Below are 19,625 nucleotides of genomic sequence, written 5' to 3'. Positions count from 1 at the left end.
TCCCTCAAAAGATTGGCGAAAACTTGCTTTTGACTCGCCGAGAGATTCTCACATGAAGCAACTGCGGCGTGCAATCTTTCCTGTACTCCTTTGTCGCGGTCGACCTCCGAACATAAAGCGACGACGGGCTGGAACTCGCCCTCTTCTCCTGCGCATGACCTCCAGAATTCGACGTTAAACTCTTCGTCGCGATTATTCAAGGTTACAAAGTGTCGACCGATGTTAAGCACAGACGCATACCGGCTCAGGAAATCCATTCCTAGCAGCAGGTCCACGGACAATGACTGGACCACCAGAATCTCAACCTCAACGTGATGTTCATCCAGCGTTGCCTGCAGAATGGTGTGACCGAGGGGCCTCTCCCTCGCTTTGCCCGAGAAATCGATGAGTCTAAAGTCTCGTACGTGCCGAAGTTGTGGTCTGCGCACTCCCTTTGTCACGCGCCGCCAAGTTGCCTCCGAGCATAAGCTTGCCTCACTTCCCGTGTCTAGGAGCCCCATCACAATTTCATCGCCCACTCGCAGTTGTACATGTGGCGATTTCGAAGGCCAGCGGTCCTCGTGACTTTCCTCGGCTTCTTCGTCGGCGTGGATCTCCTCGTCCAGCCAAGCGGCACGAATCCCGATCGGCGTGGTCTTTGTTACATCCGGGTGGTTCGGCTCAAGCGAAGGTGGATCAGGCGTAGTCTGCCCCGCATCCGAGCCCTGGCGCGAGACTTTTATTAGTTTCCCGGATGCTGGTATCCCGACGGTCCTGGCCTGGGCGAACCGCGTCTGGAATTCGGCCTGGTCTCTTCTCTCGCTGGGCTCCGTTGCGTCCTCGCTCCACGGCGTCCTGCGTCTCCCCGATCTGACTCCGGGCTGACCGACCTGCTATCCGCGTGGCGCTGATAAAAGCCATCCCGGACTTGGCCGTTCTGAAAGAAGCTGTCGTACCTCCTTGGCGACGCACGAGTCGGACCTCCACGCCGTCTCCCGCCTCGGAACGGGCGTCTTCGTTGCGGTGAAGGTGGATCTTGCAGCTGGCGGTTCCTTTCAGCCCCTGGAGCGTGGTGCTGTCCTCTCCATCCCTGCTGGACTAGATGAACGCGCGGGTGTTTATTCCGGTGCGACGAATCATCTTCCGGTCGGCGCCGCTTGCTAAACTTCTCACCCCTGGTTTTCTGCCTCTCCTCCTCGCACCGAAACAGATTTTCCAGTGTGAGGGACATCGCGTCGGCGTCAAACACGCATGCTCCATTGATATGACGACGAACCTCGTGTGGAAAATGGTACACCAGAGCGGCTATTATCTCCGCCGTAGTCATTTGGGGTTGCAGAGACTTGAACTCATTGTACCGTTTCCAAAAGTACTGGGCATACGTGAGTCCTCCGCCCCTGTCGTATCGTTCGTTTCGCACCTGCATCAGCATCCTCTCGACCTGCAGGGGACGTTGAAAATAAGTGAGAAACGCTTCTTTGAACTCCTCATATGAATTGAAGTTCCCCTCGTTCCTGTCCATCCAGTTCTTGGCCCGGTCCTGCATTAAACCTTTCAGAATCAGAAGTCTATCCTCGTCTGTCAGACCTAACTCTCGGGCGGTAGAATTAAATTCCTCGAGGTACGTGGAAGGAAGAATTCTGTCAGCACCCGAAAATTTTTTGAAGTGCTTCCGGTATTCGGGCGGAAACAGAGCCCTCCTGGCGGCCGGTGCGTCAAAGTGTAAATCCTCGTCCCTCTGCTCGCGGCGCGGACTCAACCGTGGTGACGCAGTGTCTTCTCTTCGAAGGGGGCGGAGCGTTCCCGGAGCTCGCTGGTCGCTTTCCCCGTTCGAACAAGTGGCGACGTCGGCTGCCGGTGGTGACGTCAATCTGGGCTCCCGCGACGATTGTGAAGTGCCGCTGCTAGTCATGCTCAGTTGACGCACTTTCATCTCGAGGTCCTCAATCCGTTCGGAATTCCCTTCGGCTCGAACTGAAATTTCTCTCACTTGTCGCCCCAGGGAGTCTATGCCACGGTCACATGTCGCTTCCAGCTGCACGCATTGTCGGGCCATCTGCTGCATACCTTCCTCCTGGTCGCGCACGCTCTGAGACAGTGTTGCCATCTGGTTCTCTTGCCGTTCGATCCGCACGTTGGTTTCGGCGATTTTGGCTTCGACACGGGATTCGCATTCCTGTACCCGAGTGACGAGTTCTTGTGTTATCACCTCACCGGAAGCGCGGATGGTCTCCTGGAGGCGGTCTTCCGTCACTTGCATCTGGGTGCTGATGGCCTCTATCTTTCTTTGGGTGGCTTCCATCCCGCTTCGCGTGGCCTCCATCTTAGCTTCAATTCCGCTTCGCGTGGCCTCCATCTTAGCTTCAATTCCGCTTCGCGTGGCCTCCATCTTGGCTTCCATCCGTAGTAGCATCTCGATGATCTGTTGGGAGCTGGTACCACTGAGGCTAGATGCTTCGTCGACCCGTTCTGCACCTCCCGGAGAAACCTGTTGCGCGCTGGTCTCCTTGGCTTGCCCCCGGCTGTTCGGTAGACTGGTTTCTTCACGTGGACTTAACGGAACATCGCACCGGGAACAAACGAGGCTAGCTGTGCCGACGTTTTCACTTTCAGGGAACTCCTCGCTGCAGACATCGCAAATCACCCTTACGTCACTCATGTTTAAGTTCTCGATGCGGCGGTTGCGCAATTTCATGAAATCAAATATTCAACCCTCGGTCGATTCTCAATGCTCGCTGACAAGCGTAAACGTGAGCGCTCACAATATATACCAATATTTATATTTAAACAATTCACAAACGAAAAAAGATAAGGGCGGTCGATTCCCCTTTTGCCAGAACTCAACTTAACGCCTAATGCCATATGCCAAACAAAAATTTTAAAATGCCTAACGCCTTAAGTAGCTGCCCTACAACCTTGACAAAAATAAACGCCTAATGTCTCAATTACCACCTCACGTCAAAATAAAACAATAAAATCTCACAATGAAACACAGTTACATGACACCAAAATACGCCTGACGTAGCCCTTACAAAAACGACATATACCTCTGCACTGAGGGTGCTTTCGATTTAAAATATACCGGTCCCTGTGTTCGCGGCGCCAAAAATGTATATGCACCTGCACTGATGATGCTTTCGATTTAAAAAAACCGGTCCCCTGTTCGCGGCGCCAAAAATGTATGCTACGCCCTCCCTTGCCCGGGAAAACAAATGCTACCACTACCTAGATAGAGGCGGCAAAATCTCCCTCGGACAAGCGAAATAGCGTTACGGTCCAGGTTAAGTTCGTGTGTAGGAACCGGTGACCAACAGTGCATAGTAATAAGCCATATCGAATAAAAACAAAGACATATGTACTTTCAAATTACCACCTCTTTACCTGTAGCCGGGAAGCGGCTAGCTGCATACCTGAAAATCACGGGTAGCGACATGCATACGAAAATGATATAGCCCAAAATTAACATGAAAATAAAAAGTATATTCTATTCGTAACCAACAAAATGGAATCATTACAGGTCCCCACACTTGCACTCTCACATTCTCTCTCAGATTCAATCCTCATGGGGTCATCGACACAAGAAATTATACATGACATGTACAGGTTTTATGACGACAAGCCCTAATTATTGCATTCTCAATTAATTTTATCTTACTTTTTGTCTAATCAGGTCATTTGTGATTTTGCTCCAGTGCTACTTAAATCCTAGCCAGCCCTTACTTAAGTTCACCTTTTGTTTTTTAAAAAAGAAACTAGTCGGCGCGGTGACAATACATTACTTGACCAGTATAAACAAAGGCGTCTCAACGGCAATTACATTCACGTGGGCGGACGTTTTCCTTTTACAAGACCTCACGTGGTTCCAAACATAACAAATAACTCCGTTGAGTGGCGCAAACATATACTCTCTAGCAGGCGGGACTTAAACACTTCGCCGCGACGAGCAATTCACATTACCAGGCAAATACTTTAACAAATAATCACATATGCGACCGGACATAGCTAGCAGCGACACAGCGCTCACACATAAAAATGAACAAACCTCAAGTAGAATATGCAATTAAGCGGGCGGCGCTTTACTCTAATAGCACGCACTTTAAAAAAAAATACAAAGGAGCACAAACAACAATGAATTTAAGATCATAAAAAAAATATCACAAGGAATAAGAAAAATTGACCTGAGACGAATAGATTACAAATGACAAGCGCGACGGGAGTTCGATATAAAATTTCGAGTTGAGTGGGCGTTTTCAAAATGTCGACGAATTTCAAGGGCGTTCTCTAAATCAATCGGGCCGTCACGTGTTAAGGTTCACACAGATGAATAATACTTTACCATCTCTCAGCTTCCGGGGTGCATCCAGGCGTCTTTATGGGCGATTGAAAACACATAGTATCCACGCGAAAGGTTCCTTTGGTCGCGACGATGAAGATGCGAAAAGGATTCAAACACCTAGTTCCCCGGCTCCTCTTCCTCTCGGGATCGGTGTATCTCCGTGGTATGGCGCGGTTCGGACGTCGCATCTGAGCGGTCGTTGTAGGCGTCGTCGGCGTCGTCGGGGCGTCAACATCTCTCTCTACGTCTCTCTGTCGCGGCTGGTGGGCGTCGTCGAGGCGTCAACGTGGCGGATGGTAGGCGTCGTCGGCGTCGTCGGGGCGTCAACATCTCTCTCTACGTCTCTCTGTCGCGGCTGGTAGGCGTCGTCGGCGTATCAATAGGGCGGCGTTCGACGTTCTCTCTCTCTCCATGGCGGCGGATAGGCATCATCGACGTAGTTTCTTCTGACATCAGGCGAATCGACGTAACGCCCTCATCTCTCTTCTCCCTCTAGCCCGCCATAGTTTCCGGTGTTCCTCGTTTCTCAAAAATTATAAATGGCGTAAGGTAATCACGGAAACGGTTTCGCTTCAACTTCCCCCAGCGGTTGAGGTAGGCGCACTCGTGTAGACTTACTGCCTATCACACACACTGGTGTTCGCACAACACAACAAAGTCCACTGTACACGAAAGGTAGCACGGAGGTGCTCTCGTTCCAAGAATCGCGGCAAAACTGTATATGGAGAGGTAGCACGGAGCTGCTCTCCCTACAAGGATCGCGGTAAGACTGTGTGTCGAAAAACCATGTCCTTCGTTTTATTTAGATTTTGAAAAACGACGCTAGGCGATCGTTGAAGCGACGCTTCCGAAGGGTCAGTCCACTTTGCTCTATTGTCTCCAAACTAGGACGTACCGTGTCCGAAGTTGACTTGTGCGGATTAAGCTTCCGCCTGGCTGTCGCCCATAGCTCAATTGCAATCGCTGTCCACAAACTGATCAATTAGAACCGATTTGATCTGGCGTGTGTAATTGTCGCTTGATCGTGACGAAACTCCACACATCCGTCCTTGCACACATGCCGCTGCGCTGGTATAAGTTTCACATGAATCGGACCGTTGGAAACCGAGATATTTAAATGTTTGTCATTACGGTCGAATTTCCTAAGCTTTAGACGCATAGCGTGACCCTTCAGGTGCTCACCCTTAACACAAGCGAATGTCTCGTTCCTCCCGTCGGCTTGGCAAAAAATCAAATATGTAATCTTACAAATTAAAACACTCAACACTTTGAATCAACACGTCTTTTTACCGCTACATACATGCATAATAATGATAATAATAATAATGACGGTAAATCTGACTGTCACAAATTGCCTGCAGATCAGAATTTATACTGTTCAAAAAATTCTCAATGCTCTGATACAAACCGGTGATCTCTTAATTGGCCCTTAAAACTGCTATGGATGGGTTCATGGCGTGGCTGCTTTGCTGCTCTAGCATTAACAGGTGCTTCATGCTTCCTTTTCAGACCAGATGTAGATGGTTGTGTTGATGACTGTGCAGAGCAAGTATCTTTATGTGTATATGTGAAGTATTGCATGCTGTATTTTCTATTGCATTTGGGGCAAATTTTTGTGGGAGTTCTGTATTTGTCTGGGTCACAAATCTTTTGGTGCTTGGCCCAATTGGGGCTGGATATATTCTTATTGCATTGATTACAATATTTTTGATTTGGCATTTTTGTTGTTGTTTATTATATACAATTTCCTGGGATTCAAATCAAAACTTTATGCTGGATAAAAATATCAGTTGGGTTCAACACTGTGCTTTGTGTGTGTGTGTATGTGTGTATACACTTAATATTTTTGGCTTTGGTATTTATATACAATTTCTTGGGATTCAAATCAAAACTCTATGCTGGATAAAAATATCAGCTGGGTTCAACACTGTGCTTTGTGTGTGTGTGTATGTGTGTATGTGTGTATACACTTAATATTTTTGGCTTTGGTATTTATATACAATTTCTTGGGGTTCAAATCAAAACTCTATGCTGGATAAAAAAAGCAGAAATAGGCCACAACTTGGCCACAAGTGGACCGGAAGTAGGCAAACCGGAAGTGGACCGGAAGTAGACCGGAAGTGGACCGGAAGTAGACCGGAAGTGGACCGGAAGTGGACCGGAAGTGAACCGGAAGTGGACCGGAAGTGGACCGGAAGTAGACCGGAAGTAAATATGTGTGGGTGGGTGTGGGTGGGTGTAGGTGTATATAGGTGGGTATGTATGGGTGGCCTAGTTTTAAGTATGGCCAAAAAAGGGGCATATTTTTAACAAATTTATGGACAACAATCTCACAGAAGTGCCTTTTGTAAGTATAGACAAATCAATCTGAGGGGGTTCATACTTTCCGAGAAATTCCCGAGGGCATTTTTACAAAAATCTTGGATTAGGCAGGGTTCCACACTTGAGCAAAAAACTCATATGGGCATGTTGAGCTTGTTTTAAGTATAAGCAAATCTGCTTGAGGGGGGTTCATACTTTCCTGGGTTTATAGTATCGTCTTTTATACTACTGAGACCATTCAATATTGACATCGTCGCCTTGTAATCAAGGGGTCCCAGGTTCGATACTCGGTGGAGGCACATAGTGGTCCGAATCACCACTTTTCAACTGTAGCTCCAATCCTGATTAGTTTTGCCGTGCATAAAACGGACTTAAAAAAACTAACTCAATCTATCAATCAATCAATATTGACTCTACGAGGAATCGAACCCTCGACGCCTCTTATTTTGCAGAGCAATAACCTTAGCCGCTAAGCTTTCGGGGTAAAGCACCTTCGGCGCCATCTTTAAATCATTTCTTCATGTCTTTGAATCATACGCAATGGTTGCGCGCGCATTTCCTCCACACACACACAAACATACGCACGTGTTAGGTTAGCGTACATCAAGAAACAACGTGACAAATCCATTGACCCCCTCCCCTCACCGCTTCCGATGTCTTCAACGTGATCAGACACGTTCTGCTGACTCAACAATAAAACAGCTCGTACCCCGCTACACCGGATGTAAAATAACACCAGTCGCATCGAATTTTTGCTGACGCGTAGGAACGATGTGCTGCCTCTCTACTCACATATTTTGTTAACGATTGTCGGAAACTGTGTTCTGACAAGAAAATGTCATATTCAGATATTAAATAAATACAGTTATGCACATAAATAATCTTTTACTTTGAGTCCGATGAAAAGAAAATTATGCATTCAAGAACTATGGCTAATAAGAGGACAGTCATTGTGCAGCCCACCTCATCTTAAATCAAATTCGATTGCAAATTGAAGATTCTAATATACTAACGCCATGAACAATGATAGCTAGAGGGGCAAAAATTAAGATGCATTCAGAAGATGCTATTTCCTAATATTATAATGTTTTTTTTATTTATGTTCGTTTTCAAGAGGGGATTTGAATCAGTTCAATTTATTAATTTACTGAAATCTCATTACTCATTACATTGTAATTACATGATTTTCTGGTAGCATTACATGATTTGTTTTAATTCCTTCTGCAACTGTCGCAGGGAAAAATCTGTGGTGTTTCCAAAACGACACAAGATGAACACGAACGAGGAACATCAAGCCAAATCAGATGGCAGACATCAGCTCCAATAGAAGTCGAAGTCTGACATCTGCATCCTTGGCGCGGTGGAGGGCTTGCGTATATTGGAACCACAAGAAATTTAAAAAAAATGTGCACCGTACTCCCGCCTGGAGGGAAGGGAGGGGCAGAGTGGAGCATGCTTTCTTATGGCCTGAGCTGAACGGAGGAAGGAAAAGGTTCGCAGAGACATTTCGTCGAAGGTTATTTTCCTTGTGGTCGCTCTATAGTGGCTGGAGTAGTGTTGAATCCAGCAGTATGTTAAGCAGCCGACGTAGTACCTCCAAGTTGTCGGCTCTCTGAAGTAGCGGTCTCGATGTGAAAGCATGTGATTGGCTGGGAGAAGGCGCAGACAAAGTTGGTCTGATGTTTGGCTTCCATGGTTGAATGGCGCTCTGCGGCGGAGTCGGACCTGGTTGAATTGGAGCAGTGGGAGCCAGAAGTGTAGACATTTTCTTCTCCTCCCGGACTTTGGGTGTCCTCGTTGACTTCTTGGGGCCGGATCCACGGGAAGCCTGAAATAGACGTAAGTACAAGGAGCAACCCTTGTAATTAGCTGTGCAACTCAGCACAGTTAGCACACTTTCCTGGAATATCCAATGAGCGCTTTGGACAATAGGTGATCCAATGTCCCCGAGAGCATTTGACACATCTGGGACGCATTTGGCAGTGGCATTGTCCGTGCCCGAAGCGTTGGCAACGGTGGCACTGGAGAAGTTGTTGAGATCTTAGTTTTCCACCTTAATGTTGAAATTCGAGCTAGAGACGAGGTTGAATATATCCGATGAGGGTCGGGCCGTGTCGGAGTCGAATTCTGTACGTCGTATGGTGACGACGACCAATGGTATGGGTATTGTGGAATCCAGAGAGCTGTGATCCGACGAAACATCCTGAGTGGAGGTATGTGGTCTTTCGTGAAGACGTCGAACAGTTTCCACATGAAAGCCGAGGTCCCCTAGGGCGTTGTAGATTTGTTCCTCTGTGTAATCCAAAGGAACGTGACGAATAACCACCTTCGGTAGTTTTTTTGCTGCTGATTCTGCTGCCATGTTGATGGCCTGCGATGAACTCCTGCCTTGAAGATACTGCCAAACCTTATTAAAGTCGGAAGCATTTTTGCAGTTAATCTTGAGTTGATTATACTGACTAACGAATGTTGGAGGCGTGGAGGTTACCGCACACACCTTTGCAGCGTACTTTGCGTGGTGTACGGTGCTGACGAAAATTGGCCGAACGTATTTGTCGGTGCAGAATGGAGACTCATCCTCTCGTTCATAACCATATTCGGTAGACTAGAAATTTCCTAATGGAGCTTCACCCTAACACGAACTCTCCCGGCGGCTTCTCGCCTGCGTTCCGGACGACGAAGCATGAGACATCCTGTCTCTTTCAGGTCCGAGGCTGAGGTGTTATAATGTTATTACCGGTTTAATGTATATATTTATATACTTTGCGGTAGCTGCCGATAAGAGATAAGAAATTGAGAAGAAATAACAGGTCGGGCTAATTTCTGTTTTCTGGGCATTTGCTGAGTTCAGTTTCCTTGGAGACTGGCTCAGCCACTGGCCTCCACACCGCCCCTGCACAGCCACAGTTCCAAACTTGAATAGTAGAATTTGATCTAGTTTTAAAATCTATGACTATAATGCTAGGTTTTAACCCTATGCTGTTAGCAGCTCTAAGGAGAGAAAGAGAGAGAGAGAGAGAGAGAGAGAGAGAGAGAGAGAGAGAGAGAGAAAGCAATAAATGTGGAGAAATAATATGCATGCAACACTCACACAGACAGGCATTATACTTTCATCTTGTTTCTGTATGCGTCTTTTTGATTACTCTTAAGCCAGTCTCACACGGCAGTTAGTTTCGTCTTCACTTCCCGACCCACCTCCCACTGGAAATTACCATAAGATCTTTTACGTCCTCGGTTCGGTAAGGCAGAAAAAGAGGGTCTCACACGATCCTTAAAATCGCATCTTTAAAAATGGCGACTGCACAAACACGGTATACCACTTCGCCAGTTTAGATGCTAATAACCGCTAAGATAAAGGAAAAAATGTTTTCTATTAAAATAATAAGATAATAACATTGGCACTGTTGAAAAATGCAGCACATGTAACCCGGGGCAGTGAATGTGAGTATAAAACATATGTTATTTCAAGTTGATAGACTAATTTACGAACACACTAGCATAAAGTTGCATTAACCGTATATTACAACAGAAGTTGCCTCTTCTAATGAATCCTTTCTCGTACGGTTTTGAAATATATTCCCCAATACGAACTAGTCAAATAAATTACATAAACTTCACACCATTCAATTGTGCGAAAATTGTGGTAATTGCTACCATATTATACTTATATTTCATTGAAACTTCTTTGCTCCTAAAATACTTATTGTGAAATTAACTTTGAAGTCCATGAAGAACTAATAACAATTCATAATTTATATGTCATTACAACATTAGCAGATTTATTTACTGCGGTGCTACTCACAGCACAGTCTATTTGTTACAGCCAACATACCAGAGAGTACATACATTACATACGTATGTGGTTGTTCAGTATTTACTTCAAAATAGTATTTGCGTCGGTTGTGAAAGTAAAATAACATTATCAGGGTAGGAAATTTAGACATACGAACTATTTATTTAAACAATAATAATTAGTAGGCTCTTCACTCAACAAATAAAATGTTTCTCTCAATCATTTATATAGCTGTATTGGCCGAATGTTTTTCTTCTTTAAGTTAACTACCTTGAATAAACAGTCAAACATCTATTGCCTTTCTTCTTCTTTTACTTCCTACTTCAGATGGCCAGCGTGCTCCTCAATTCTGATTGGTAGTTCTATGGTATTAACATTGGATTTAGTAACGCTTTCTAATTTTGTTGGGAACTGTATAAGAGAAAGCTCTCACACGATCGTTAAGTAAAGAAGCTAGAAGTCGATCGCGAAGTGAGGACGTACCTAACTACCGCGTGAGACTGGATTTGGTAAAGTATATTTGAAGTCAAAGCTAATTGCTTTTCTTTTCTTTATGTAATAAAATCTCTACCCACAGAAAAATTTTGATGGGGAAAATTTTAGAACAAGATCGTTGGTGAGAGTGAGAATACATTTTTACAAAAGTTACTATTTATGAACTTACAGCGTTGGGGAACCAGACATACATTTTGTAATGTGAACATTTAAACTGGCATGCGTGTGATACATAATGTTATTCAACAGGAATATTGAAAACAGTACTGAAATGCAGCAAATATAATTATAAATAGTTGTTTAAATTATGTAATAGTGACGTACGTATCATTCTGATAGAAATATTGCAAATAGATTAATTGTTTCCTATGCCACTAAATGCATAATTTTCATGACTTAAAATATCACTCAACTTGGCATAGAAATAGAGGAAATAATAGATTAAAACAAATTAAGAGAAACTAAGTTGCAAAATATATCGATTGAAACACAATGGTTTGGCAAATTTAAGTTTATCATCGGACAACATAAGAAAAGAAATATTCATTTTTTCTAAGTCTATGAACACCGTTTACTAAAGTAACGTAAGTCTATCGTTTAAAAATAAGAAACAAATTAAGCACCTGTCACTTCTTCTCTTGTGCGAAGTTCCTTGATGACAAGAAGCCTCTCTGGATCCCGCAACGAGAGATACATGTCCTCCGGTTCAAAGACCCCGAGGTCTACTTCATTCTCCTCAATTTTCTTTAGGCATTCTACCCTAGAATAACAGATAACATACAAGGAAAAACTTTCAGCAAATCAGTTGCATACCCCTCTCCATCAACAACCACACACATTTTATTTTATTTTATTTTTTATTTATTATTATTGAACTCAACAGGTTTGCACCAATTTACAGAGTTCATATTGTAATAGTACAATTTCTTATACAATACATAGAATAACAATACTGTAGAGTTTCATAACATATGTGCATCTATTTTTCTAGCCAATGTATTCATAACTGTTTTCTTGAATTGTGAATATGACATTGTGAACAAATCGAGGCTTTTATTATCTTTCTCCATAGCATTGTAGACCGCACTCATTCTCCAAATAGGTGACCTTTTCATGATATTCGTTCGTGCTTTGCTTACATAGAAGGTTCCATGCTTGGGTCGCGTTTCTATATTTCGAATGCGCATTTTGAATTGTGAAAGCCACAGAGGAGATCGAAGTTTGCCGTTAAAAATTTTCCAAAGTAGCATAAGGTCTCGGGCTGTCCTTCTGTGGTCAAGTCTGTCCATATGGAATTGCTCTATTAAGTTAGTATATGATTCGAACCTGTGGTATTCGCCTTCCAATTTGAATTTCATGTATCGCAATAATTTTGACTGTACACGTTCTAAATTTGCGGTATGTTTTTGAACTTCTGTCTTCTATATGACAAAGCCAAATTCGAGTTTTGTACGCACTAGAGAATAATACAATATTTTTAGTGTTTGTGTACTTCTGAAGCCCCTGCTCCCCGTGCGAATAATAAATCCAACAAGCTTGTACGCTTCTCTTATTACTTTGTCCAAATGATAGGCGAACGTTAATTTAGAATCAAAAAGTATTCCTAGATCTATTGCCTTTTCCGCTTTCTTAAGGTTAACATTATTTATTTTATACTGATAATCTATAGGCGTCTTTTTCTTGGTGTATGTAACAGAGAAGCATTTTTTAACACTTAGGGAAAGTTTGTTATATGAACACCACGCACTCAACCTATTTATGTCGCGTTGTAAGGAGGCACAATCGTCTGAACTTGTTATTCTTTTGTAGAACTTTAAATCGTCAGCAAACAAGAGTTTGCGAGAATCAATCAGATGTTCAGGTAAATCATTAATTAACAACAAAAATAGAAGAGGCCCTATATTGGATCCCTGAGGGACGCCCGAGCTCACCAAAAATTCAACGGATGAGGAGCCTTTGTAGGTGACATACTGTCGTCTGTTCATTAGGTACGACGACATGAGTTTTCTTAGGGAGTGTGACAAACTAAAGCTACCTAGTTTACTCAGTAGTACGTCATGGTCTACTGTGTAGAAAGCTTTTGAGAAATCAGTATATATCACATCTACTTGCCCCCCTTCGTCTAATACTGTACTTGTATAATGCAATTTCTCTCCAAGATTTGTTTCAATTGAACTGCTAGGTAGGAATCCATGTTGAAATTCGGATATGGAATTTTTCACATGGTTAAAAATATGCATGTATCGTATTTGTTCTAGTATTTTCGCAGGAGTGGATAAAATAGAAATAGGACGGTAGTTTTGTATCGTATTGTTTACGCCAGACTTTTGAATTGGACATATAGCGGTCACTTTCCATCTATCAGGAAACTGCATAGATGATAGGACAGAATTGAAGATGATAGACAGAAGAACCTTTAAAATATCAGCGCAACCTTTGAAAATGTATGATGGGATTTTATCAGGTCCAGCGGACTTCTTTGGTTTTAACTTTTTAATAGCATTCTCGATTTCATTTATACTGATTTCTTGAATATTCAGTATGTCTAGCACTCTACTTTGTGAATGTTCTGTCATAATTTCAATATTATACGTGGATCCATTGCCTGTGTACACAGACTGAAAGTGTTTCGCAAATTCTTCTGCAATCGTGTTTACGTTTGGTAGGGGCTCACCATCCTTCGAAATAGGGTGTTTTGGTTTGTCGCGTTCCGTCCAAAAGAGAGAAGGGTAATCCTGCATATTATTTTCAACATTTAATACATAGTTATCATATGCAGCTGATATTTCTTTTTTACTAGTGATCTAATTCCTCTAAATTTATTAGCATTGTTTCCACTTTTTGTGGTGGTACGCCAACACGCACATATCCACTCATCTATTCGTACAGGCACAAGCATATACATGCACATATAATCTGCACATACGATACACATCTTAATATGTACATGCGCACGTGCGCGTTACTAACATTGGATTCTTAGAACAAATAGTGTTCTACGATGCAGGGGTCTGGGTTCGAATCCCGGCCACCGGGTATGGGTGTTTGTGAGTGTCCATTCATCAATTTCATCATGTCATCACTCATCCCCATCTTTGCAAATTATCCAAAAGTGGCACAAAACGCAAAGTAAAATAAAGTAAATCAATAAATAAAATAGTGTTCAATGCATCATTTTCTGGCGTCAATTCTAATTATTGAATACTTTTTACTAGAGCTGAACCGATACTGATATATCGGTATCGAAATGTATCGGTTGAAATTTATCTACTGATACCAGCCGATACTTTTCCGGCATATTGGTCTTTCACAGGGTCCGCAAAAATGTCATGCAACACTTTCAAAGAGTCTATTTATCCTGGAAACTAAGCAAAATTCAAACTTTCTTCTTATTTTACAGAAAAAAACTATATTTTGTGATTACACAATATCGTTTTATATTCCTGATGCATTTTTCGAATATTCTAAAGCAAATGTCTTGGTACATTGATCCACATAATTGGAGAATATTTACACACCAATATTGATCAATATTTTGAACAAATTTTAATTACTGTAATTTTCAAGTATCGGTAACGGTATCGGTGGGAATCAGTTAGAGTATCGGCATCGGTATCGGTATCAGATCAAAGTGATATCGGCTCAGCCATAATTTTTACAAATAAATGTCACAACTTACACATTAATTAGCTTAGTAGAATGAATTAAAATATTATCGTATCTTGTAGTTTCCAATAAAAATGAGACACCTAAATCGTGAAAAACCATTTTACTTGCATGCAGTTATGTGTGTTGCCTAACTCTACGCCAATATAAAAGTCTTCAATAGTAATCAGTAAGTAAGCAGTGACGGAGATAAGCTCCCCCCCTTGCCCCCGCCGACCACGCAGTATGGAAGTGGATGGTCAGATAAACAGGGATCCCAAAACGGTTGTCACGGTTCGGATCCCACTTTAAACTGTAGTTCAAGTCACAATTAGCCTTACTGTATATACAGTGGGCTTAAAAACCAACTCAATCAATCAATCAAATCCAAATAATGTAATTGAAAATTTAACCAAAGTTTCCATTAAGTACTTACATTCTGTCGTTTATTAATCTAGAGACTCCTATTTGTTTGCTGAGTGTCACTCAAAAGGTTTTGACCAAATTAACACAATTCCGAAAACATATTCAATATTTTGCTAAATAATCTACGTAACTAATACTAATTACGATTAATATAGTGGTCCCATATTCAGTTTTGCCTGTATCTCCAAACTGTAAGTGGAAAGTAGTACAGCGTCTCGGTTTATTGCACCCACTTGTATAGTGTTGTTGCCAGATGTCCTGTCCTCGGTTTGAACTGGCGGCGAACGGTACCCTAATTGTTATATCAAACCAATAGCCCAAGAATTTCGATCGCTTATAAGTTTATACTTATCAAAATGTGAGAGATGAACATTTAAGTAAAGATGTGTAAAGAAGAAACGTATGTTTGTTTTCTGTCAATGAACGAATATATATTGGCTTTAAAATAGTCAAGTGTAGTGACAAATACAAGAAAATTGTAAAGCATACTACAAGCGGACAATGAACTTGCTAAATAGTAAAGATTATATACCAAGGACTGTGAATTAGGGATTTTCGCCAAACAACTATCATAATTTTTCATATTTCTCGCAAATCTTCACAATTTTACATAATAAGAGGGCTAGTCAAGAAAGAGTGAAAATGATTTTTATATATATGTCACACAGTGAACATGCAGTAATGAAACAAATTTCCGCGAGAAGAACGTGTCTCGTGGAATAGGCAGATAAAATTGCAAGCGCGTATGCGCATGCGTCTGGCAACACTGCGCAAACAAAACACGAATGGTCAAAAGTAGCATACGGAAAATGGAGTCGGTTCGTGAGGAGCAGTAGGCGGCTTTGAAATATTGCGCCCGTCTGCAGAAATCCGGCACGGAAGCATACGAAATGTTGCAGCAGGCATACGGCGAAGATATCCTTCAACCATCAACCGCATTTCGGTGGTTCAAACAGTTTAAGGAGGACCGTGTTTCGACCACAAAGCAGGGCGGTCCGGCTGCTCCGGCCACCGCAGTGAACTACATCATCGTTAACACAGCTGCCGACATTGTTCGGGAATATCGCCGAATAACAATAGATGAACTGGCGGACGTGTTACACATTTCCCATGGTAGTGCATTCACCATTCTGCACGATCGCTTGCACATGAGACGCGTATGTGCAAGGTGGATGCCGAGGTTGCTAACGCCTGAACAGAAGCAGGTGAGAGCGGAGGTGTAGCGTCTGGTAGTGGAGCATGGTGAGGCCTACCTGGATTCCATCATAACTGGTGATGAGAGTTGGCTTCGCCACTACGGCCCCGAAAGCACGCACTCGAGCACAGTCTGGAAATCACCCAGTTCTCCGACGACAAAGAAAGCCAATGCTGTTCCGTCGGCAAATAAGGTAATGCTGATTTCCTTCTTCGACTACCGTGGAATGGTCTACCAACATGAATTTCCCCCGCATACTACGGTTACTGGGAAGTATTACGTGACATTTTTTAAGTCCCTGGTTGAACACATTCGTCGAAACGCCCTGAGCTGCATCCATCTGGTTGGCGCCTTCACCAGGATAATGCACGCCCTCACGTTGTCAACGTTGTTGCCCAATATCTGGCTCGACAAAACATTAAATGTGTCCCGCACCCTCCATACAGCCCGGATATTGCTCCTTGTGACTTTTATTTTGTTTCTTCGTCTGAAATAGGAACTGCGGGCAAGTGTTTCGACTCATCAAAGGCCGTTCTGAAGAAGGCGGTTCCGAAGACGATGTCAAAAGATAGGTTTCAGCAAGTCTTGCAGAACTGGCAAACACGTTGAGCCAAGTGTATACAAGTTGATGGGGATTACTTCGAAAAAGATCATATCAACCTGGACGCTGCCCAGGCCCGTAGCTAGAGGGGGGCAGGAGGGCAATTGACCCCCCTGAGAGCCTGCTTCCCCCACCCCTGTGAAAAATACAGAACACATTCCTACCTAGCATTCTCCCTAATCTTTACAATTATATCATGTGTTACTCTAGTAACATAACAAAGACACTCATTGATTTTGTGATTTAAGGTGTATGGGTTTCCGTATAAGGTCGTATCAGGATTGGGGGGGAAAAAATTCCCTTCCAGATTCAGACTACAGGAAATGATTTCTCAATTTTTAGTATCCAGAACAGTTGTAACATTTTGAGTAGTCTTGTATTAAAGGTGCCTAATGTGTTCGGATGTTTTTCTTGTTGCTATGAACTTGGAACTGCTTAAAGTTTTGTTTCCCAAGTCTACCTTTTGGTAATAGTGATTCATGTGGTAGAGGAGAGGAGTGGATATTTGATTTTTGTTACTTAGTGTTCCTTTTCTGTCACTTTTAGCTTATCGCAACAATGAGTGATGACGTGAAATTGATGAAGAGAAACTCATAAACAGTGCTGCAACCACGGGGGGACAGGGGGCATTGTCCCCCCCCCCCACCTTGGACGGAAGTCCATTCTAGGGGAAGCGAACATTGAAGTAAAAAAACAAGACTAGGAGAATCTAAGAATAGCAGGACAATTGGATACTCATGATGGAATTAGGTTTTACGTGTTCCTTGCATTTTCCTTCCAGGCGGCCAAGGGGACTTGAAAGGGGCACATAGGGGCAATTGCACCCCTCGAATTCAATTTTTTTACAAATAAAAGTACATTCCGTAAAATTTTCTTGCTCGCTTCGCTCGCAATATCTGCTGTTCTTATAGTTCAAGTTCAGAGTCAAGCTATGGGGCGGCGGGAGTTGGCCCTGGGAGTCAAACGATCTATATGAAAGAAAAATGTAAGCGAATGCCATGGCGCCTTATTAAAACAATTTCTTTCTATGAATCTTAATATGGAATATTAAAGATGGCACTGTAATCCAAGACGGGATTCCTATTTGTTTGTCAGGTGTCAAAACATGTATTTCAACTATAATACAATTCACACAATATTTTGCAAAATGGTTAACATATCCAGTAGGCAAACATTGTCTGTAGCGATCCAAGAGTCTCTCCTTTGAAGTAAATAAGAGTCCGTGGTGAACTAAGGGACAAATGTTTTAAAGTTTTAGCAAGTACAAAAAAAGGTATTACAAATTTTTACATAATTCATGAAAGTGTAGATAATATGTAACCATTATTATTTAATTAATTCGATTTTTCTTGCATAACACAACACAATGGTGTTGTTGGATTCTCGTTAGATTCCTTTGTGCGTAAAAATCTTGCGTACTAGAAACTAGCGGGAATCATATGAAGCATGATTTATAAAGGGCTCCCTTAATCAGTTCTGCAGAGAGGCCCAAAGCTGTTGGTACATATTAATCGTGGCAATCTGGAAAGATCGTTATCGAAATATTGCTATTTGGTGTTGCTCGAAGTTTCTTTTTGTCCGTTGCAATTTCAAGATCATCTCTTTTCTGTTATTTATCTCTTTTTGGGGAGGGGTCAAATGCTTCTGTGTACCCTGCCAAATCTGTCAATGCGACACAATATATTAAAAAATTGCCCCCTCTAGGATTGACTTCGCCCCCCTACAAAGAATTCCTAGCTGCGAGCCTGACGCTGCCTAATGTATTTCGTAAGTAATAAATCATTCTCACAATTTTTTTGACTAGCCCTCGTATAATGCATGGTATTTATTCTAAGGTATTTCCCCATCTAAATGAATTAGTAACCACTAAATTATTTTAGGATGAACATCCTATATCTATGCCCACGCCATATGTTTCAATTTATGATATTCTTCCTTAACTTTTCTAGAAGATTTAGCATTATGGTAGTTCGAGATTTTATTGCATATAAAGATGAAAAGTGATATCGCTCACATACGTAATATAAAATATGACGCAATGAATACAAAATAAGTTTACAGTCATTCTTGATCATGTGCAAGTATGACAGCAGATTCTTAGCAATAGGATATTAATTGCATGTTTAATAATTAATAAGCTAAATTGAGTTTGCAGTCAATTGCAAATTCTTAAATCAAAATAATTCCTACATGTTTATATGTGTATACTGATGAACAAACATTGAACTTCAAACATGTATTAGGGAAGAATGATATGTCTCAGAGAAAATTCTTGAAGAAGGAAACGTGTTACTTTGGCAACAGATCGGCTTTTGAAAGAGTCATATAACAGTAAATTCCAAATGTTAAATTTGGTCCCAATCATGACAGTGTAGTTACTGATGTGACCTAAACGATGAGGAAAGTTTCTTACCTATCTCGAACCAGTATGCATCTCATTCTAATATCGTATTCATGAACCGCATCTGTCATGTGTTCGCACTCCACGGCGTCCTTCTCATCTGTGCATATCGAATCTAAAAAAAAAATGGTTTGTTAAATTTTTATGTCAGTGTTACAAGAAGCTCAGCTTTAATGTGATAATATGGGAACAATTTTTTGTAACGTCATTATGTTCATATTGAGATTGATAAACCTCTATATTTTGTCACAATAATCTAGAAGGTTAGGTCATCAGAATTCTCCTCCCCCTGCTCCCTTTAGTAACATACCAGGCTAGCTGCTTAAATTATGTTACCTTGAAGAACAATGTTACAGAAACTTTGTTTCCTTCTTTTTAACTAGGATTTGAATTTCCCTTAACATGTAACGAAACGACATTGCCAAATAAAAA

General features: G+C 42.2%; 1 protein-coding gene and 1 long non-coding RNA gene across 2 annotated transcripts in view; one reads left to right on the top strand and one right to left on the bottom strand.

The window, feature by feature from the left end:
• The window catches only part of LOC146004346 (uncharacterized), a 145,981-nt gene that overhangs the window by 49,250 nt on the left and 77,106 nt on the right, over positions 1-19,625 (top strand). The window lies entirely within an intron of this gene.
• LOC146004345 (transferrin-like) overlaps positions 1-19,625 on the bottom strand; it is a 148,120-nt gene that overhangs the window by 89,052 nt on the left and 39,443 nt on the right. The window contains exons 2-3 of the mRNA XM_083143133.1: positions 19,206-19,308; positions 11,549-11,685 (exon numbers count right to left, since the gene is read on the bottom strand). Coding sequence (XP_082999259.1) covers positions 11,549-11,685; positions 19,206-19,308 — 240 coding nt within the window. The remainder of the gene's footprint in view (positions 1-11,548; positions 11,686-19,205; positions 19,309-19,625) is intronic.

The sequence above is a fragment of the Lepisma saccharinum genome, chromosome 21 (genome assembly GCF_977018435.1).
Source record: "Lepisma saccharinum chromosome 21, izLepSacc3.1, whole genome shotgun sequence".
Classification (NCBI taxonomy): domain Eukaryota; kingdom Metazoa; phylum Arthropoda; class Insecta; order Zygentoma; family Lepismatidae; genus Lepisma; species Lepisma saccharinum.
Note: the sequence above shows the minus strand (reverse complement) of the source record. Positions and strands in the feature narration are given on the sequence as shown.